At 35.1% G+C, this 18,815-nt stretch overlaps 1 protein-coding gene across 1 annotated transcript in view; it reads left to right on the top strand.

Annotated features, from left to right (window-relative positions):
* The first annotated feature begins 4,402 nt into the window (after positions 1–4,402).
* Positions 4,403–18,815, top strand: part of LOC128238591 (integrin alpha-PS5-like) — a 32,749-nt gene continuing 18,336 nt past the window's right edge. The window contains exons 1-7 of the mRNA XM_052954672.1: positions 4,403–5,092; positions 8,961–9,112; positions 16,750–16,856; positions 17,038–17,247; positions 17,509–17,557; positions 17,724–17,804; positions 18,441–18,526. Of these exons, the coding sequence (XP_052810632.1) occupies positions 4,920–5,092; positions 8,961–9,112; positions 16,750–16,856; positions 17,038–17,247; positions 17,509–17,557; positions 17,724–17,804; positions 18,441–18,526 (858 nt within the window). The 5' untranslated portion in view covers positions 4,403–4,919. The remainder of the gene's footprint in view (positions 5,093–8,960; positions 9,113–16,749; positions 16,857–17,037; positions 17,248–17,508; positions 17,558–17,723; positions 17,805–18,440; positions 18,527–18,815) is intronic.

Raw genomic sequence — 18,815 nt, 5'->3', positions numbered from 1 at the left:
GTAGTTAACCCGATTCTCACAAAACGTGACATGCCGACAGCCTGATTTAACGCGCGCACTTAATCGCAATGAAAATTTTGATTGGTCGATTTGTTGGCAATGTGTATATTTCGGACCGTACCGGAATCGAATAACATGTTCAAAAGGATAAGATTTTGTTGTTTGGAACATTTGGAATTATCCTTTAAAACAATCCAAATTTCATGGAGAAAGTAAATCATTATAGCCTTTCAAAACAACTAGCGATATATACACAGAAGTATACATTTTTTGACTTAGTGTATTACGCATTCCGAAGTTAGTCCCACCGAGTCCAAATTTACCGGTAAGGACGGTTTTCGCGATGTCTGGACTCTGATGGAATTTCAAAATGACTGACCCTTATCAATATAGATCATGTTATTTTGTATACTGTCAACTTGAAAGAAGACACTTTACCAAAAGTAAGCATTGCCAATATAGCCATTAGCACGGACAAGTTCTAGCAAGAGTAAAATCTTGAATCCAAATTAGAAAAAAAACACTTTAATTCAAGTTGAATTCTGGAGTACTCTGACAAACATTGACTCTTGGGTTTTGCTTTTTTTACTTTTTGGCATTGATATTCGTATTTAGCCCATGTTCAACTCAGGAGGCGATTCTCCTTGGATTGATGTTCATCTGCGAAACGTTTAGAAGAAACCTTAAATAATTAAGTAATTAAAATAGGACTTACACATGTTTGTTTTATTTAAACCTGACTGCACCGAGAATAGCGGTTGACAGGCTGTTTGAAAAACAAACTTTGTAAATAAACATAATTCATAAAACATGTACTGTACAAAAAAAAAAAAAAGAGATGGATTTTCTATCCGAATTACAGCAGGTCCGAATTTGTGTTTACTGTACAGTTCTGTGTGTAATTATATTATCATTCGTTTGTCTGTCCTTGCTTGTATAAAAATAAATTAAACAAAAATGCTTGTCCAAGCTTTCCTCCCTGGCCAGCACCTGACGGGAAAGGAGAGGTGCTGTTATCCTATGCTCATTTTTTAGCACATGTCCATCAAGTCCATCAAGTACATTTGAAATGTCTGTCTTCCTGTTTACACCCAGCATTGGAAAACATGTATAAAATCAGCGATGAACACGTCATAATGAAATAGCGAATTATTGTGTTTTGATGCTTAATGGTACAGGGAATAAGTGTGTAATCATATTTTATATATGTGATGTAATAAGTCTAGTCAAACTTGATATGTTTTATATACCCGGGCCGGTATGGATCTGTGATTATTTGTTAATTCCAATCGTTTTAATTTTGATATGATTCAATAAGATATGAAATTAATGCAAGCATCTATGTTTAACATACAATCTATTCAATTCATTATTCCATTAAATGCTCCCTTTATTAAATGACTTGCCAAACTCCGCGCAGTGTTACTTCCCTTGCAGTACAGTAATCACTGCCACCACAAGATTTTCATCCAAAATTTTAATGGCATTTTTTTTAATCATATATATTTATTCTTATATCCTTTCTTAAATAATTACTTTACGCCAGTTGATAGGCATAATATGTTTTATAAAAAAATAACAATTAAAAAAAACATTCGGAAATGTTCGGTCTTTTTTCAAATTGAAAGTAGGATTTACAAATTACAATATCAACATGGATGTGTTGTTAGCTATTCAGACATGTATCGAACGTTTTGCATTTTTTCCTTTTATGGAATAAAATCGTTTATTTTCTAAACAAATGAAACATGTTGCTGGAATTTCTTTTAAAGGTGTTCCGTCCATTTTGTAAATTGCAATCACGTGCCGTTTCTATCATCACGTGATATTTGTGAAGGCAGTGATTACTGTACTGCAAGGGAAGTAACACTGCGCGGAGTTTGATGACTTGCATGTCACAAGGGCATAGAATTAGTTATTAACTATACAAATGTATGCTCCAACTTGTATTTCTTATGTGAAATACATTCTATTTTTCAAATTTAGTGACTTGTTACACTTTGACAACGTTTCTGAACTACTCTGAGACCTCTAATTTGATCCAAAACTTACCTAGATGAAATAAGGTACCTTAGTTAAGCATGTCATTTTCAACAATAGCCTCATTGTTTTGTTACAAACTAGTTTGGTTCAACTTCGGAATATTTTTTCTTTCATTTTTTTTATTCAACGCAATGGTTTTGAACAAGTAATACGCGAAAAGGTTGTTACCGATCCCGAACCCCCAAACAACTGTATGATCATGAATATATAGATATATTTCAATCATTTCATTTTATTGCATAATATAAGTATCTATCATGTGTTTCCGGTAAGGATAGAAAAATCCGACCATAGGGTACGTGCGTAAGCCGGTAACGAGGCTTGCCGAGTTACCGGTCACGTAGCGTGCCCGAGGGTCGGATTTTTCGATCCGGAACGGAAAAACATGATTGATATTTTTTCTTGCATACCTAAAATTATGAATTTGTGGAAAAATGACGTAGAAAAAAAACGAACTTTTGTACAATTACACCAAAAAGCGCGTGCGACGTTGTTTACTGACGTCATAGAGCGCAGTATTTTTAAATAACTAAAAATAGCGTTTTTTACGATGAATTATTTTTGATTTTAATTAAAAGTCTTGCAAACATATATATTTGATTGCGCTTTATTGAAATGGCATACTATATCTTTCATAAACCATATTGAAATAAATGAAATAAGAAGTGGCGCGTTATTGCGCGTGACTCATCTTACATGGGGTATGTAAGATGGGTTTTTCCAGCACTGGTCACATGACCGGAAATACACGTCCGGTATGCAAGAATAGTACGCCCAATCATCGTTCAGCGTTTGTTTTTGTTTTAGTCTTTTTTTTCGGGCACAATCTGGTATATTACAAAAGCCTTTTCACTTTTATTGGCTGCTGTCTTTAATGTATTTGGTTTTCTCTGTTTCGTCGTATCTATTTCAACGTAAAATCAAGCCTTAATCATTGGCTGCTTACATGCAACAAAGGAGTTTTTAATTGCGACTTCAGTTTCGAAATACGTCAATGTCAACAACAACATCCATAGGATATCCATCGCCTACATTTCCACCTTAATCCACCTCAATATAGCTTATAAAGTGCCTTTATGTTCATTACAAGATTAAGAGATAAATTTCATACAAATCAATAACAAAGGAGTAAACGAGAATCTGCTGTCTCCATTTCATTTTGTGCACTTACTTTCGCTAAAACAATGAGTCATGCACATTTCTAGCTTTTTTCTTCCGAAATATGACGGAGATTTCAAAACAGAATTTGACTCCTGACAGCTGCAAATGTTAACATCAAATGAAATTATATTGATACCATATGTACATTGAATGATCATTTCCTGCCAATTATAATTAAATAACAAGCCAACAATTCGTATACTTAAACCCACTGATTTTACTGAATAACGATCATTCGATTTCGACTTCGAGCACCATACACCCATTTCGGACACGTGTTGTTATACCTAAAGACTGGGAGGCTCCCCTAGTATAATGAGATCGTCAAATGTCCATTCAACAGCTCCCTTTATTCGATTTTGTTTCGGATTTTTTTAAATAATATATTGCTTTTTTAAGAAAATGGGGAATTTCACAGGCTTTTTTGGGGAAGAAAAACCAGTGTCCGTCGTTTGTTTTCTATCAATAATTCACAAAATCCTTCCTGTTAGTTAGAAGGATGCATCACAATACGACAGGCGGGAAAGGGGGTCTCTATAGACGATAAATAACTGGAAACATATGTTTATGTTTTAAAAGTAGTTTAATATTGTGCCTTCAAATATTACATTTGTTGTGTTTTCACAGAAATGCATTTTAAATTTCATTTCAAAATTTCATCTTATAAGTGTCTCTTGTTAGGCTCGCCGACTAAACTATAAAAAAATCACGTTTAATTTCCTTCATTTCTTCGATATTATTCATTAAAATAATATTTGATTGGTCTATAATCAATTTCATTTGTCTTAAATTTAGGTCAAAACCAATCTTGAACAGCTATCGCCGAAAAAGTAAAAAATGCACATATAATATCCATAAAAGAAAAACACAATTACACTCAATACAATGCTCGTAATGGGCAATAGAGTGGGTAATAATAAAATCCCCGCTTTTATTAAATTCTTACTCTTCATGGTATATTTCAACTGATTTGTTTATATAAATATTCAAAAAAAACAACAAAACACCAGATCGATGATTGATCACTAGTAAATTCTGTACGTATTTCCGGCCATAACTTGTTGTATACAACCGTTCACCTGTCAATCACCGTGTATACATGTCTTTAACGCTTGCTCATATCTTACGTTAATGTGGCTCGCTTGTCATACGCTCAATACGTTTAACACAATTGTCGTGTTAGTGAACTCGTGTTGGGTTTTATTTTTTTTTATTTTGGATCTGATATATTGACACAGATATTTTAAAGTTCAAACAATTGAACTTAGCTATTTGCTTTGATTGTTCAGTGATTTAAAGAAGCCAGTTAATGATTTGATTTGTTATTCACAGAGGAATATATACATTACATGAGTTTTGTTAATTAAGGGCAAACTCTAGCGAAAAGGATGACCAAGTGTGTACACTATAGTCATTATTTAAGATAAAGAATATATCAACGCTGCGTTGTATTTCACGATTACGTTAATGTCCTCTCCCTTAAAGCGACGTTAGAAAATCTGGCGAGAATACAGGGATAGTTGAGCCTTCAGTTGTCATCGGTGCACTAACATTAGATGTGTAACATAAGTGTTTTGGGGCTGAACATAACGTATCTTCATTTCTTGAATTATCGATGCAGTGGTTCTTCGGGTCACTTTTTTAACACAGATGGATATAACGTGTGCTTCAAGGCTTTGACAACTTAAGACGGACTGTAAACCAATACGTGTACAATGGGAACCAAAGCGCTAGACTACCTGCTAACATGTGTGACATTACATCTGACATTATTTTCTGTGCACGGATTTAACGTTAACGTCAAAAACGTCAAGGTCTACGATGGGCCACAGAAAGGAACATATTTCGGGTATTCAGTCGCTATGATGAGATCTAACGGCGTCAACTGGTATGTCGTGGGGGGGGGGTACTAATATTACAGCCAACTGGGGAAGTATGCGTATATTATGTTGTGGGGGTGTCTCTTTGACAAATGGTTTACTGTGTTGCTATTTTGGTCAACATCTTTATAACTTGCTTATTATTAAAATGTTTCCGAACATATTCTTCGAATCTACATCTTCAACAACGAATTTTACACTTTTTTGGTTTCCTTTCGTTTCAATTAAGTACTTGTTACTTCAGAAGATTATCATTATTGTTATATTTTTATTATTATTTTTATTATTATTATTATTAGTAGTAGTAGTAGTAGTAGTAGTAGTAGTAGTAGTAGTAGTAGTAGTAGTAGTAGTAGTAGTAGTAGTAGTAGCAGAAGCAGCATCATCATCATCATCATCATCATCATCATCAATCATCATCATCATCATCATCATCTAAAAATTCAAATATCGTATAATTACGTTTTATGCGGCTCACCTACTTTTATCGCACACTTGCATTTACAAAATGTATAAACAAATAAATTAGGGTAGTGTGGGATAGGGTTTTGGAAAAGTTTTTTAAGCAACAAACAACTTTTTATAATAAAAACACATACAACCAAATAATAAATTCGTTAACATCACTAGATATATTAATATGAGAGAACGGTGTCACAGGAGGTGTTAAATATTAAAGGCTTGCTCTTATGGTCCATTACTTCTTCACAAAATGAGGGAGACACTTCTTGCTCACTGTCAAAATATTTGTAAACATATGAATAGCCGTAGGGTCCTTTTAGTCATGTGTTGACATGAGTATAACATTTAATATTGTAGGTTTGTGTAAGTCAATATGTATTAGCAAACTATCATACATACATTCTTGTTATTGCGTTCTTATTATTTACATCTTCACCACAATATGATTAAATATTACCAGTTGAAAAAAAAGGTATTTAGGGTTGATTCAGGCCGCCACAACCCTCCCATCGGTTGCAGACATGTTTCGCTTTTCAAATGTATCCTGTCTTGTTTCATTAAAACAATATTAGCCATGTCATTACCATTTTTCGTTACATTTAAGCATTATAAGACCGTATTTTTCCCAGATCATATTCTTCCCACCTCATTTGTCACACATTTCGAACATGTGTCACAGCTCCTGTGAAATTTGTGACCGAAGCCGGTTTTTTTATGTAGCATGAAATCATATTCCTCACAGGTCAAAAATTGCAACATTTTTTAACAATATAAGTAAATTTTACAACTGAGTCACATTTGTCACAGATTGCTATTTCCAGTATTGCAGATATATTTTGTTGATATACATGTATGCGTGTATATTCTGGTCATAAAGAATCGTTGATTATGTTGTTGTCGTTTTTGCTGTTGTTGTTGCTGTTAGTTGGCTGCAGTTGTAACCGCAGTATTGTTGCTGTACGGGTATTATAAATAGGAATAGTATTGGTTCTTGTTGGCACCGTAATAGTTGGTGTATGCCTAGTCAAGGTAGATGACATTGTGTTTGTTGTCGTGAGTTGTGTTGGCATAGACAGATGTTCTGGAAAGAGTATTTCCAACGCTTTCAATGGCTAAATTTCGGGCAAGCAGTGAATACCGCAGTGCTAGAAGAGCTTTGGTTTAAAGATAGTTCTGTTCCGAGCTTGCCTGATATGGTCGAGCATTTACGATAGTGTAACAGTTCACCCTCGGGGACAAAATCCGACCAAGATAAATATAGAGAAAATTTTAGTTTTAAGAATTGGTGGTCCAGAATATTATGGAAGTGCCTTAATTAATTTAATCTCAAAAGTAAAAAAGGAACACAAAATAGTCTTCAAATTCGTGATCTACGGTTTCAAGCAACAACAATAAATGTGACGAAAATCATTTCAATTATTTTGGATGGAAGACACCTTTTCATCCATATTGTCTAGTCTAAAATAATAGACGTGTTATACGGGATTCTTCCAATCCCTAACGTCTAAACGGGAATGTGCAAAAAAATGGGGGTGTTTTAAAATTATTGAAATTGTTTTAAGTGAAGTATTTTATTGTTGAAACTGATCATAAAGAGTAATATTTATATTTTACCATGTAAGTGAAATGTTATTTTGCACTAAACAAGCATTTAATGCATAAAAACAAGTTTTTTACCTTTCCAATAAAACGAAAGTTGACTGACACAAACAACAATTATGCGAAGGGTAACAACTCGATACAATCGTAATAACTCGGCCTCCTCCGACAAAGCTTCGAGATAGACCTTGTTATACAATCGTAACAACTCGGCCATGGCCGAAATGTTCCGAGCGATTTAAAACTGTGCCCTGAAGCCTTGCAGGTGCCCTTCATGTATATATCGTTATGTTTTGACAGAATGAAATGAAGAAAAGCCGTCAAACTCATAATTATAAGTTGGATAAAAAAAAATTGTGTACGGAACTAATATAAAATAACAGTATCTGGTAATATTTCTTGTTTTTATGATATTTTATAGACGCCTTATGCTTTAACCCGGAATCCTGATCGGAACAACTACCCACTTTTGATACTAAACAATTTGTACGTGAAAGATTTGCCATATCAAAAATCTAAAAAAAATCCGTCAACGTACAATTATTTGGACTTCCATATTGTCTTGATGAGTTGTTTTTATACACTGAACATGAACACGAATCCTTAGCTCGTTTTTGGATATTTTGATCCGTTCAGGGCGAACTAGAGCATGTAGGGCTGCCAGTGGGAATGTATTATTTTCCGCTTTGTGAAATTTCTCACTGCGGCCCGTTTAGCGATCAGGTCGAAACAAGTTGTCAGCGAGACGTACCATAAACTGCTCAATTGTAACGGAAACCTGAGTGATTTTGAGAGGTCATTTGCCAACAATATCTTGTATGACCAAGCCGATTGAGGTACCGCTAGCTAGGTAACGTCTTGTCGAGGTCAATGGTAACTCGATCGCAACAGCGGTGGGAGAGCTATTACCCCTCAAAGTTTCTGCGCTTGTATTAAAGTTTAAATTTGCAAAAACACTGATCATTATGTTCCGTTTGTTTAAAGACGTCTAAAATTATTACTTTGCACTTAATTAAGTCCATGAAAACGTTAGTGTAACTAAGTATATGGAGATCAGTCATCCACCTGTTATATTGCCCGTTTAATCAAGTTCATTTTTTACTAAATAATTATAATCGGAAACAGACATTTTAATAATGTAAATGGGTAATTCCATGTTAAAATCAGATTAAATGTCTAAATGTTTAACCTAATCATGTACTTCATTTATAATTCAATAAACGTTCTTAGAAAAAAAATCGTATTCTATGCCATAATGTTTATTGCCGTGACAATAAAATATTACATTTAACATTTCTTTACTATCACTATACGGCCAAACAAAGCCTTATCCAGAGTGTTTTGATTAAAAATTACAGAAGTAGGTCGAAATTGATATTGAAACCTGACGCTAAAATTTAAAAGAATAAAATGGAAGGACGGGTAGAAAATTTGGACCCGATTGTCAATTACCTGCAGGTGCATATACAGATATATACCCGTATAAACATTTCAAGCCGCATAATAAACATGACATAAAGTAAAGTTTGGAACATTTCCGATCGTTTGTCAAATGAAAAGACGAAAAGCCGTCTTTGTACATGCGAGCTCAATCGTAAAGGTGGGGGAGCGTTATTTACGACAAAACACAAGAACAGAAACGCCCTTGTTATATACCTCGACAAAGAGGCGACAGACAACCTCAGGGGCACCTAAAAATAAACAGAAGATAGTATATAGCTGTGTTATATACCTGTCCATGCCCTACAATTTGGTATTGTCTCATTTGACACACTTATGGTGAATAATTTGGCGAATCACTTATCTTATTCCAAGGTTGATGGTTGGAGCACCTAAGGCCGTTGACCCTGAGCAAGACCCCGCAACTCTTGGGGGCCTGATCGGAGTTCGCTCCCCTGGCGTCGTCTATTACTGCCCGATTGATGGAACCGAGACTTGGTGTCAGCAACTCATGATAGATAACACTGGTAAGTTTGCAACATTGTGTCATGTATTTGAGTCTATTGGCATGGTCGCTCCCGTGGCGTCGTCTATTTAACACCCACTACTGACACTAGATGGAACCGAGGCCGAGTCTCAATGACTCATGATAGATTACACTGGTAAGTTTATTCGAAATCTATGCTCCTTATACTGTTTTTTTTTCTGTTAATCAGAGGGTTCGATCCCAGGGTGTCATCTATTTCTGCCTTACTAGATTGCCCCGATACCTGGTGGTAACAATACCAGATAGAACACGCTGGTAAAAGAGTTACGGCCCTTATGATATTGCTGGTGACCATTGGGGTTCACTCCCATGGGGTCGTCTGTTTCTGCACACAAGATAGCGCTAAGACAAGGGACCGATTGTTCAGAACCATTATAAAGTTAACAAAAATGTTAGCATCATTGTCGTTAACATTCAAATCTTTACTACTTAAGTATCATGGATACCCATGTGGTCTGCAGTATACAACCTATTTCAGTTATGCTTCATTTATTTAAATATATGAGCACATCATGAACACCTTTAATGTTAGCAACGATGTATTTTACAAAATCCTTAACTTCAACAAAGTTCTAAAAAATGGCCCCTGGTGTTAACATCCAACTTGAACCCTCGTAAGTTTTTTTTTTACAGAGAGTCATCCCTTTGAATTGATTTGGCGTTTATCAGGTATATTAATTCTCTCACCTGGTCTCATCTACTATTGCTCGCTAGATGAAACCCAGATCCATATTCACTATTCGTCCCAGACACAAAGATAGAAGTTTTGATGTTAATTTTACTTTTAGAAGAGCTGCAATGGTAAAAAAGGCCTTATATATGTGCCGAACAATTTATTTTTACAATTATTCAAATCATAGTGTAAAAAACAATTTTTCTTTTATTTTTCTGTAACAATTTAGAATGACTTCTGAGTCTCAGTCTCCACATATCTTAATTTTCTTGTAAAAAGAGTTTCGGCAAGTTTTGATGATGCACAGTTTTACGGTTACATATGACTAGTTAAACTGTTATATTTTTTTTCAACACCATTTGTATAAAAATGGCATTACTACATAAATTAAAAAGGCACATTTCCGAGTGTGAGTCTTAAATGCGTAAGTGGATATAGTACCAACTAACGTCTTCAGTCAGCGGTCCGGTTCGAGGCAGTTTAATTCTTAGTTGTTATAAACCAATTATTTTTTGACAAAAGAAGTTCATTAATTTAAATCAATATATTTTTTAACACAAACACCATTGTTTGCAATAACTGCTCTTCTCAGATCAATTTACGACAAATTTATAATACTCGTCTTGAGTCTGAAACTCTTTTTGCTCCGGAGTTACTACCATTATGTTGTTTTATTTGGTTTAAATTCCCCGAAATAGTTAACTATGCACAGATGCAGTTAACCAGCATACCAAGTATTAGGTATCTGAATACCAGCGTTCTTCAGTAATTGAACGAAATCAGAGGTTCAGCTCAAAGTCACCACGACCAACTGACGTCAAAAAAGTTAGGGAGCTGATAATGTTTGCGCAACTTCAACAAGGTTCGAGGTCGCTGTTTGCTTCGGTTTGCAATTATTGATAGGAAACTGCGTATTTTAAGCTTACGGTTACAACAAACCTGACCTTTGATCCACTAAACACCAAAGCAGTAGGGTTCATTTGCTGATCATGACTAACCTGCCTACAAAGTTTGAGTTTCCTGCGTTTTCTTCAGATATCGGAAACCGATTTTCAGCTTAACGTCACCACCAACTTTACCTTTGATCCAATGACCTCAAATTATTATGGTTCATAAGCTGGTCATGATAAATTATACTACCTAGTCCCTGAGCCATAGCTTTCTTCAGACATTAAATGCAAACCGTTTTTCAACTGAATGTCACCACGACCTTGACCTTTATTCTACTGACCTAAGAATACATATACATAGAGCTCATATCATGGTCATGACCAAAATACCAAGAAAGTTTAAAGTCCCTTGGCCAAAGCGTTTGGAAACCGCTTTTCAGCAAAAGGTAATTTCAAGGTCACGACCCCTGACCTTTGACCACCTGACCTAAAAAATCGAATGGATTTATCCGCTGGTCATGACCTACCTGCATACACTGTTTAAGAACCCTGGGCCGATGGACGGACATACGATCAGATAACTACATGCAACCATTAGAGGCATACAAATCTCAGGAACTACTTACAAATATTAACTTACGGTTATTTTTTAATCAGGTTTTCACGTAGTGAAACCTGGTTATTAGAATAGCGAACGTCGTTGTTCGGGCGGGCGGGCGGGCGGGCGGGCGGGCGGGCGGGCGGCCGGGCGGCGTCAAACTCACCTATGAAACTGAATAACTTTAGTAAGGGTTGACATATCTTGATCAAACTTGGTATATAGAAAGAGTTAATGGGTACCTTTCATGGGATTGCGTTTGGAGTCCCTAGATTCAAGGTCAAGGTCACTGTTGCCTAAAAATAAAAAAATGGTTGAAACTGAATAACTTACGTTAGGGATGACATATCTTGACCAAACTTGGTCTATAGGAAAAGTTTATGGATACCTTTCATGGGATTGCATTTGGGGTCCCTAGGGTCAAGGTCACTGTTACTAAAAATAGAAAAATGGTTCAAACTGAATATCTTTAGTTAGGGTTGACATATCTTGACCAAACTTGGTCTATAGTAATAGTTTATGGATACTAAGTTAGGGTTGACATATCCTGACACAACTTGGTATTAAGGAAGAGTTTATGGATACCTTTCAATGAATTGCATTTGGGGTCCCTAGGGTCAAGGTCACTGTTACTTAAAATAGAAAAAACAGACACAAGCTGAAGTTCTTCTGTCAATCATTAAAAACCTGGTTTCTTCGCATTGCGGTGTTTCTTGTTTAGTTATGGGAAAGTCAGGTTGAGGAATCGCGTGACTTCAACGGGGTTCTCACATGGGTCACCACGGTTTAAAACCGATGTAAACAAGCAAGAAAGTGACATTAATTTATAGATAACTTTTTTGAGAGAAAATATAAGTAATTATTTATAAGCCTATAAAAGACTATGCTATTTTCTGCTTCTACGCGTGTTAAATATTTTAGATTTGCTTGTATATAAACGATGGAATCCTTAGCCAAAATGTCAAATCGACGGATTTGTGTAGAACGATGCAACGCTGTGTGCGCCGTGATTCTTTGTTTTGTACACAATTCTTGGTCATTAGTAATAGTTAAGAAGTCAGACATGCGTTAAAAAGTTAGTTTGCGAACGAAATGTTCGTAAAATGTCTTTTAGTTCTTTCAACAAATATCGAATTTTCAATAAATGCTGTTGTAAACGTGAATGTTATATATGCTGTTGTTAACGTGAACTTCTTCTCACCTTAATAAAGCTACTATGTTTAATCGGTATGCTTAACAAACTTATCATAGCACGCTGATTTTATTCTAATTTATAGTTTGGTTTGCTCTCTCAGTTGTGACGAGAATGTATACAACCAAAAACTATTATTCTAAATGATATTTTTTTCATGGTATGAATTAACATCAATTTGATCGATTTGAAAATGTTCAATTTATGTTGCATGACGGCCGTCAAAGGGAAAATTCAAAATACTCATTGTTTCTCTGTAGTTTTACCAAATGTTTACAAAAGATGGATGAATGAAATGGATAAAGTAATAAATACAATAAAATGGAAGGCAAAACTCTTCCGCCAAACCCGTCCCTACGTTCCAAAGTAATAAAAATAGCCAATCAATGATAACATTCAATAACAAAATCGCCTTTTCAAAAGGTTAACCATAATTCTTCACATACTTCAGTTAATTCCCCTGCTTCACAAATGGTCAAAATATCTTTACCCAGAAGAAATTAGGAAATATTAAGAAGCACTGACAAAGGAATTGACTAATATAAGAATGACCTACCCTCGCACGATGATAATTAGTATCTTGCATGGCCTGTCGTGTAAGAAAGGTTCATCCATTCCCTAGCCTATGGTGTTTATATGCGGAAACAAGGTTTACAAAGTTTTCGCAGAACATCATGTGCGAGTGTTGGGATGAGCCTATCTTCGACGAACGGCCATGGTAGATGCTTTTTCTCCAACCTCAGTTAAACAAAATAAAGTGAAAATGTATTTTACGCGGGAACTCTTTTTTGCATGGTCAAATTATTCGCGTATAGATAATTTGTGGATGTCATAGATATGCGCGCAGTGATTCATAATATTTTAATAGTCAATTCGTTCTTTAAATACATGTAGATATGAGGAGAGTGCGGCATTGTTTCTAGAATAGAGAATGAAAACAATTTTTTGGTGCCATTTGATGCGATAAATTATTTATTTGAATTTCAAATAATATCATATGACAATGTTTCCATTGTGCTACTGACAACGGTCTTCAACAATGGAGGCAATTGTGTGATGACAATAGAAAAGTAGTTCATTACGGGTTTTTCTATATTTAGCAATGAGTACGATGCACAGCATGGCCAAATATTTGGACCTCCTTATCTGGGGTGGGAGAAATTGATAGCTTTGACGTCATAGAAGAAAATATAACCAACCAGACACCGAATGTGTCACAAACCTCGGAGTTGTGATGATATAGTTTCATAGTTTCATAGTTTATTCAAATACATAAAGGAAATAGGTCCATAGGCTTACATCAATGTAATTCATAATATATATTTTTAAATGCACTTCTATCAATCGATCGTAAGTCACAATATATATTAATACGTGTATACTTATTTATGCTAACAAGGTACTAACGATATACAAATCAAACATAGACAGTAGGCATAGAATATAATATAACCATATAGTGAGGAGACAGTCGTTACACATATCATTTAAGTGTGTTATTTAACATCATCAACAATAGAACATGGACTCTCTCAATTCAAAAGCCTTGTGGGTAAACACTACTTATTTCCTTTGAATAGCCTGATTTGTATTTGTGAAAGTTCAACAAATTTGGATATATCTGGTCTATTCGAATAGTATTTATGTGTTTATTGCCTTCTTAGTTACCTATATAAAGCATATTCAAAGAAGAAATGAAATCCATCTTCTATTTTATTGCAAACTTGACTTTTTCTTTCATATTCAGATATAGGAGTATGTCTCTGCCATCTACCGGCCTCAATTTCTTACCTGTGTGACGAAAGTCTAAGTCTCGTCAATGCTTTTCCTAAATTTAACTATATTAACCCCACAAACATATGGCTGTTACTTTACGACTGCGAACAATACATACGTTTTGCTTTAGATGAATTATTAAGTTCTGCAAACCATTTTTGTACATATACATTTTAGTCTCTGTTTCAATTCACAGATAAATATATATTAAAATCACCAACACTTTGAAATAACCATGGATCATAAATCCTAGTGCTTGTAATATATCTCTAATACCTTTTGCCCATGACTAACAGTTTGGCAATCGTTCTAAATCTATATACAATATTCTATTTACAGCTTTAACATATTTAATATTACCACATTGTAAAATCTTTACCAGTACTTAATCACGTTTACAATTATTTTTATTAAAAATGGTATTCTACCAAGTTCTCAATAAACAAAATTGTTCTGAGTTTGGGTTCTAACACCCAGTATTTCTTTGGAGAATTTTTAATGAACTCTTTCTAGCTTAATGCTATCTTATAGACACCATACTTCACAACCATAGTTTAATACAAGATATATTAGTTTATCAAACAAAGATAAATAATGGCTGGTTGCTATACCAGGACATTTTACTAGGTCTGAATGAAACTTGTAAATGTTTGGACGAATGCAAGTTCAATCATTTCTTGACTGTTGACCAACTTTTACCGGTGGATGTACATGGAACAAGGTGGGATGGGGTATCTTATCTTCTAATTGAATGTATTTGCACTCCATCAATTTGATAGTATCGACCTTTTGTTAACATTTTGTGAAACTTACGGGGGGTGGGGGCTCCGTCTCTTACAGAGGGGCAATTGGTATTTTGAACGTACCATGGCGGCATATAAATTCGTTTCATGAAAGAAAGATCATTTAGAATAATGAATTAATGGTGTATGCAGAATTCAAACAACAAAGTAAAAATAGAACAAGCATGTTATAAAGAAGAATTAACATTAGCAACAGTAAAAAACAAAATTCACGTTAACAACAGCATTTCTTGAAATATCGATATTCATTAAAAGAACTAAAAGACATTTTATTTACAATTCGTTTGATGAAAGATTTGAACACAAATAACTTTTTAACACATGTCTGAGTTCTTAAATATTACTAATTACTAAGAATTGTATACAAAACAAAGACTCGCGGCGCACACAGCGTTGCATCGTTCTACAAAAATCCGTCGATTTAAAATTTTGGCTATGGATTGCATCGTTAAAACACACGCCAATCCAAAATAGTTCACACTAGTAGAAGCAGAAAATAGCATAGTCTTTTATAGGCTATACAAGAAATATTTTCCTATCTTTTCTCTCAAAAAAGTTATTTATAAATTAATGTCACTTTCTTGTTTGTTTACACCGGTTATGACCCGTGGTGACCCATGTGGGAACCCCGTTGAAGTCACGTGATTCCTCACCCTGTAAGTGTGATAAAAGCTTTGGAAGAATAAGGGAAAGAGACCTCGTTGTTCTTTAACGTGTTCGGTGTTAAACTAGTACTGAGTGCACCATTATCCCGGTACTACCGCTTAAATGCCGAGCGCTAGGCAAGGGAGCTATTGGTATCATATTTTAACGTCTTTCGGTTGCATAAATCATTTCAATTAAACGCTAATTATATTATAGAGCAGGGAGGTAATAAAACTATAATACGACCATGCTTTTTACAGTATTTGGCTACGTAAAAATGAAACTGTTATATGTAATGATTTGTCATTGAATTTTCAAGTTTACCCATTTATCAAATTTCGGATTGTTTTAATTAAGCAAAACGTCATCCGAAACTCTTTTCTGAGCTTTTATTAAGGTTTTCCTAAGTTTTTTAAAACCAAGCTATATAAAACCCCGATTGCTACGAGTTTGGTGACAATTAATAAAATATCCATTTAATGTGTCAAAAGGTCTGTAGTAACGGTAAAAGATACATTATTGTTTCTTTTTTCTTTAATCAGATTATACAATTGTATGATTATAAATTGTGTTTTTTATCAAATATATATTTTTTACAATAATACTATTGGATGGTCTAATTTGATCAAGTGACTATCCATGGTACAACATTGAAACGTATTAAATTCTGGCGTCGCGTTTTAACGCGTTCCAATGAATTCTTATTCTTAACACCAAGGCAGACAACTCGGATAGAGTCAAACTAAATGACATGCTAGTTTGCTCGTTTATGCTGACTCCAAGACAGCTTTTGCAGTATAAGCGTACAGAGAGACATGTTTAAATAAGCAGGTTTTAATATGAAGCATGATAGTTTTATTTTAGTTTTATTTTATTTTATCTTTATTTTTTGTTTCAGGGTCGATAACTCGACATAGTAATACATGTATATGCGGAGTAAGGAATTCATCATCAAATTTGCAAACTGGTGCCATACAAATGAGATTATATATTTTACAATCTTGAGTACATTTGTCTTAAAATCACCTCACTATTATTAGGGAACATCGATGTAGTTGCGCCTGGAAACAGAAGGTTGCGACACGACAAGGACGATGAGTGGCTTGGTGTGGCTATGGACGTCTCTCCTGGTAGCGACAAGATGGCGGTGAGATTTTGGGCGGCTTTGGGTTTAATTAATATCTGGGTTTGATAGTGAATGAGAGTATCAAGACGTCTTTCAAAGGAACCGCAATATTTTTGTAATATGTAATGAAGATGTAGTAGAAGAAGACAACTTGTGATTACAAGGTATAATCCCTTAAAATAACATTCGTCACTCTTTACAGGTATGTGCCCATCGCTGGAAGAACGCGCGCTACTTCAGACAGGGCTTCCTGTACATGCAGGGCCTGTGTTACGAGACGGCGGACTCGGGGACCTCCTTCCGGTTGGTGCCACTGTTGGTGGACAATGACCCGTCAAACCTGATACACAGCGAGGACCTCTACCCCATCTGGGCGTACGGCTCCATGGGACAGGCCGTCCAGTACTCAAAGGTTAATTTTGAGTTCTTGGCTGCTTTCTTCTGTTTGCAATGGGATTAGTGTGTTTTCGTTACTTGAACCTTTAACAAAAAATATTGTATGCTCTTATTGTATACCCTTATTTCAAGAACCCGTATTATTAATTATGTATCAAGGTGATACGGTATATTTGCATCTGACGTTGATAAAGAGCACCTCATGTATTTAAAAAAAATCTTGCGTTCAAATTCCTCGTTGCACAACGGTTCTCTATTGGAAGTTTGTTATTTCTAGGATGGCCTTGAACTTGTGATTGGAGCGCCGGGACTGAACGATTGGCAAGGTGGTGTATTCAATATTAATTTGATATAAGAATACGGTGTGTCATGGAAACCAAAATATATTTTGATAAATGAAAACTCTGTATATAATTTTATATAAGATAGGTTTATATAACCCTTGATTGTACATCTAGTGTCCTCATCTTAAGATCGTCTTAATATTTCAAGGCGGGTTTGTAACAGAAGACAATTACCGACGGAACTTCACGGTGCAGCCTTTTGCCGATGACCGCCGGAACTGGCTTCTGGGTAAACTTTTATAAAATGTCATTCGGAGCTCCTCGGCCATTTTTATCAAAAACAACATCGGATGTATGCCGGTATGTTATTTGAAGTAGTACGTACATTTTTGAATTACATCATTAATTAAATATAGAGTTTTAGCTTGTATTTATTTATCTAAGTTTAAATTGACTGCGAGTGAAGTGTATTATTGCAAACATAATTAAGATTCCCAAAAGTTAAGTCGATTAGTTTAACTGGTACGCGATCTACTTGCAGCGGACTTAAACATACCAATTTCTGAGTATGTAAACCGTCCAAATACATCCGAACTTGTTTTCGATACAAATGGCCGAGGTGTTCCGAATGATAAATTGATTGTTTGAACGCGTTAGAAGAATAATTTCACAACTATTCATTTTTGACTTAACATGTATAGATCACAACATGATTGAGGATAAAGAACATGTGATGCTGACGCGTTTAGAGGTGGGACTGGCAAACTGCACATGTACAAACCCTTTTGTATGCATATCAAAGTCACTGATTTTATGAACGAAATAGTGACGACTTGTAGGTTTCAGAAATATATGACCAAATATGGTTTTCAGTTTGTAAAACATATACAATTTCATCTTTTAATGATTGGTGTTGTATGTTTAGGATATACAATTGCCACTGCCCGGCTGATGAGAAACAACGTCAGTTACGTCATAGCTGGATCACCTAGGGCGAACCTTAGCGGCACGGTAAGAACACAGTTCAAAACAACAACGTGTTGTTTAAAGATATAACTAGTATGTCAACGTTAAATAATAATGCTCAGCCAGTCCGACCAAAACGGTTAAATAAGAGACTATGTTATTAGAGATGATGAGTTTTATGTCGTTCAAATATAGGTGTATGGATTTGACCATTTCAACACATAATCAACTTGATAGGTTATGCAATCTGGTTTAAACACGGACCATGATAAAAACGACATCAAACAAAAGGTGCAAACGAATTCTGGTATATCACTGTTTATTGAGCAATTGC

The sequence above is a fragment of the Mya arenaria genome, chromosome 1 (genome assembly GCF_026914265.1).
Source record: "Mya arenaria isolate MELC-2E11 chromosome 1, ASM2691426v1".
NCBI lineage: Eukaryota > Metazoa > Mollusca > Bivalvia > Myida > Myidae > Mya > Mya arenaria.
This window is presented reverse-complemented; position numbering and strand designations above follow the sequence as displayed.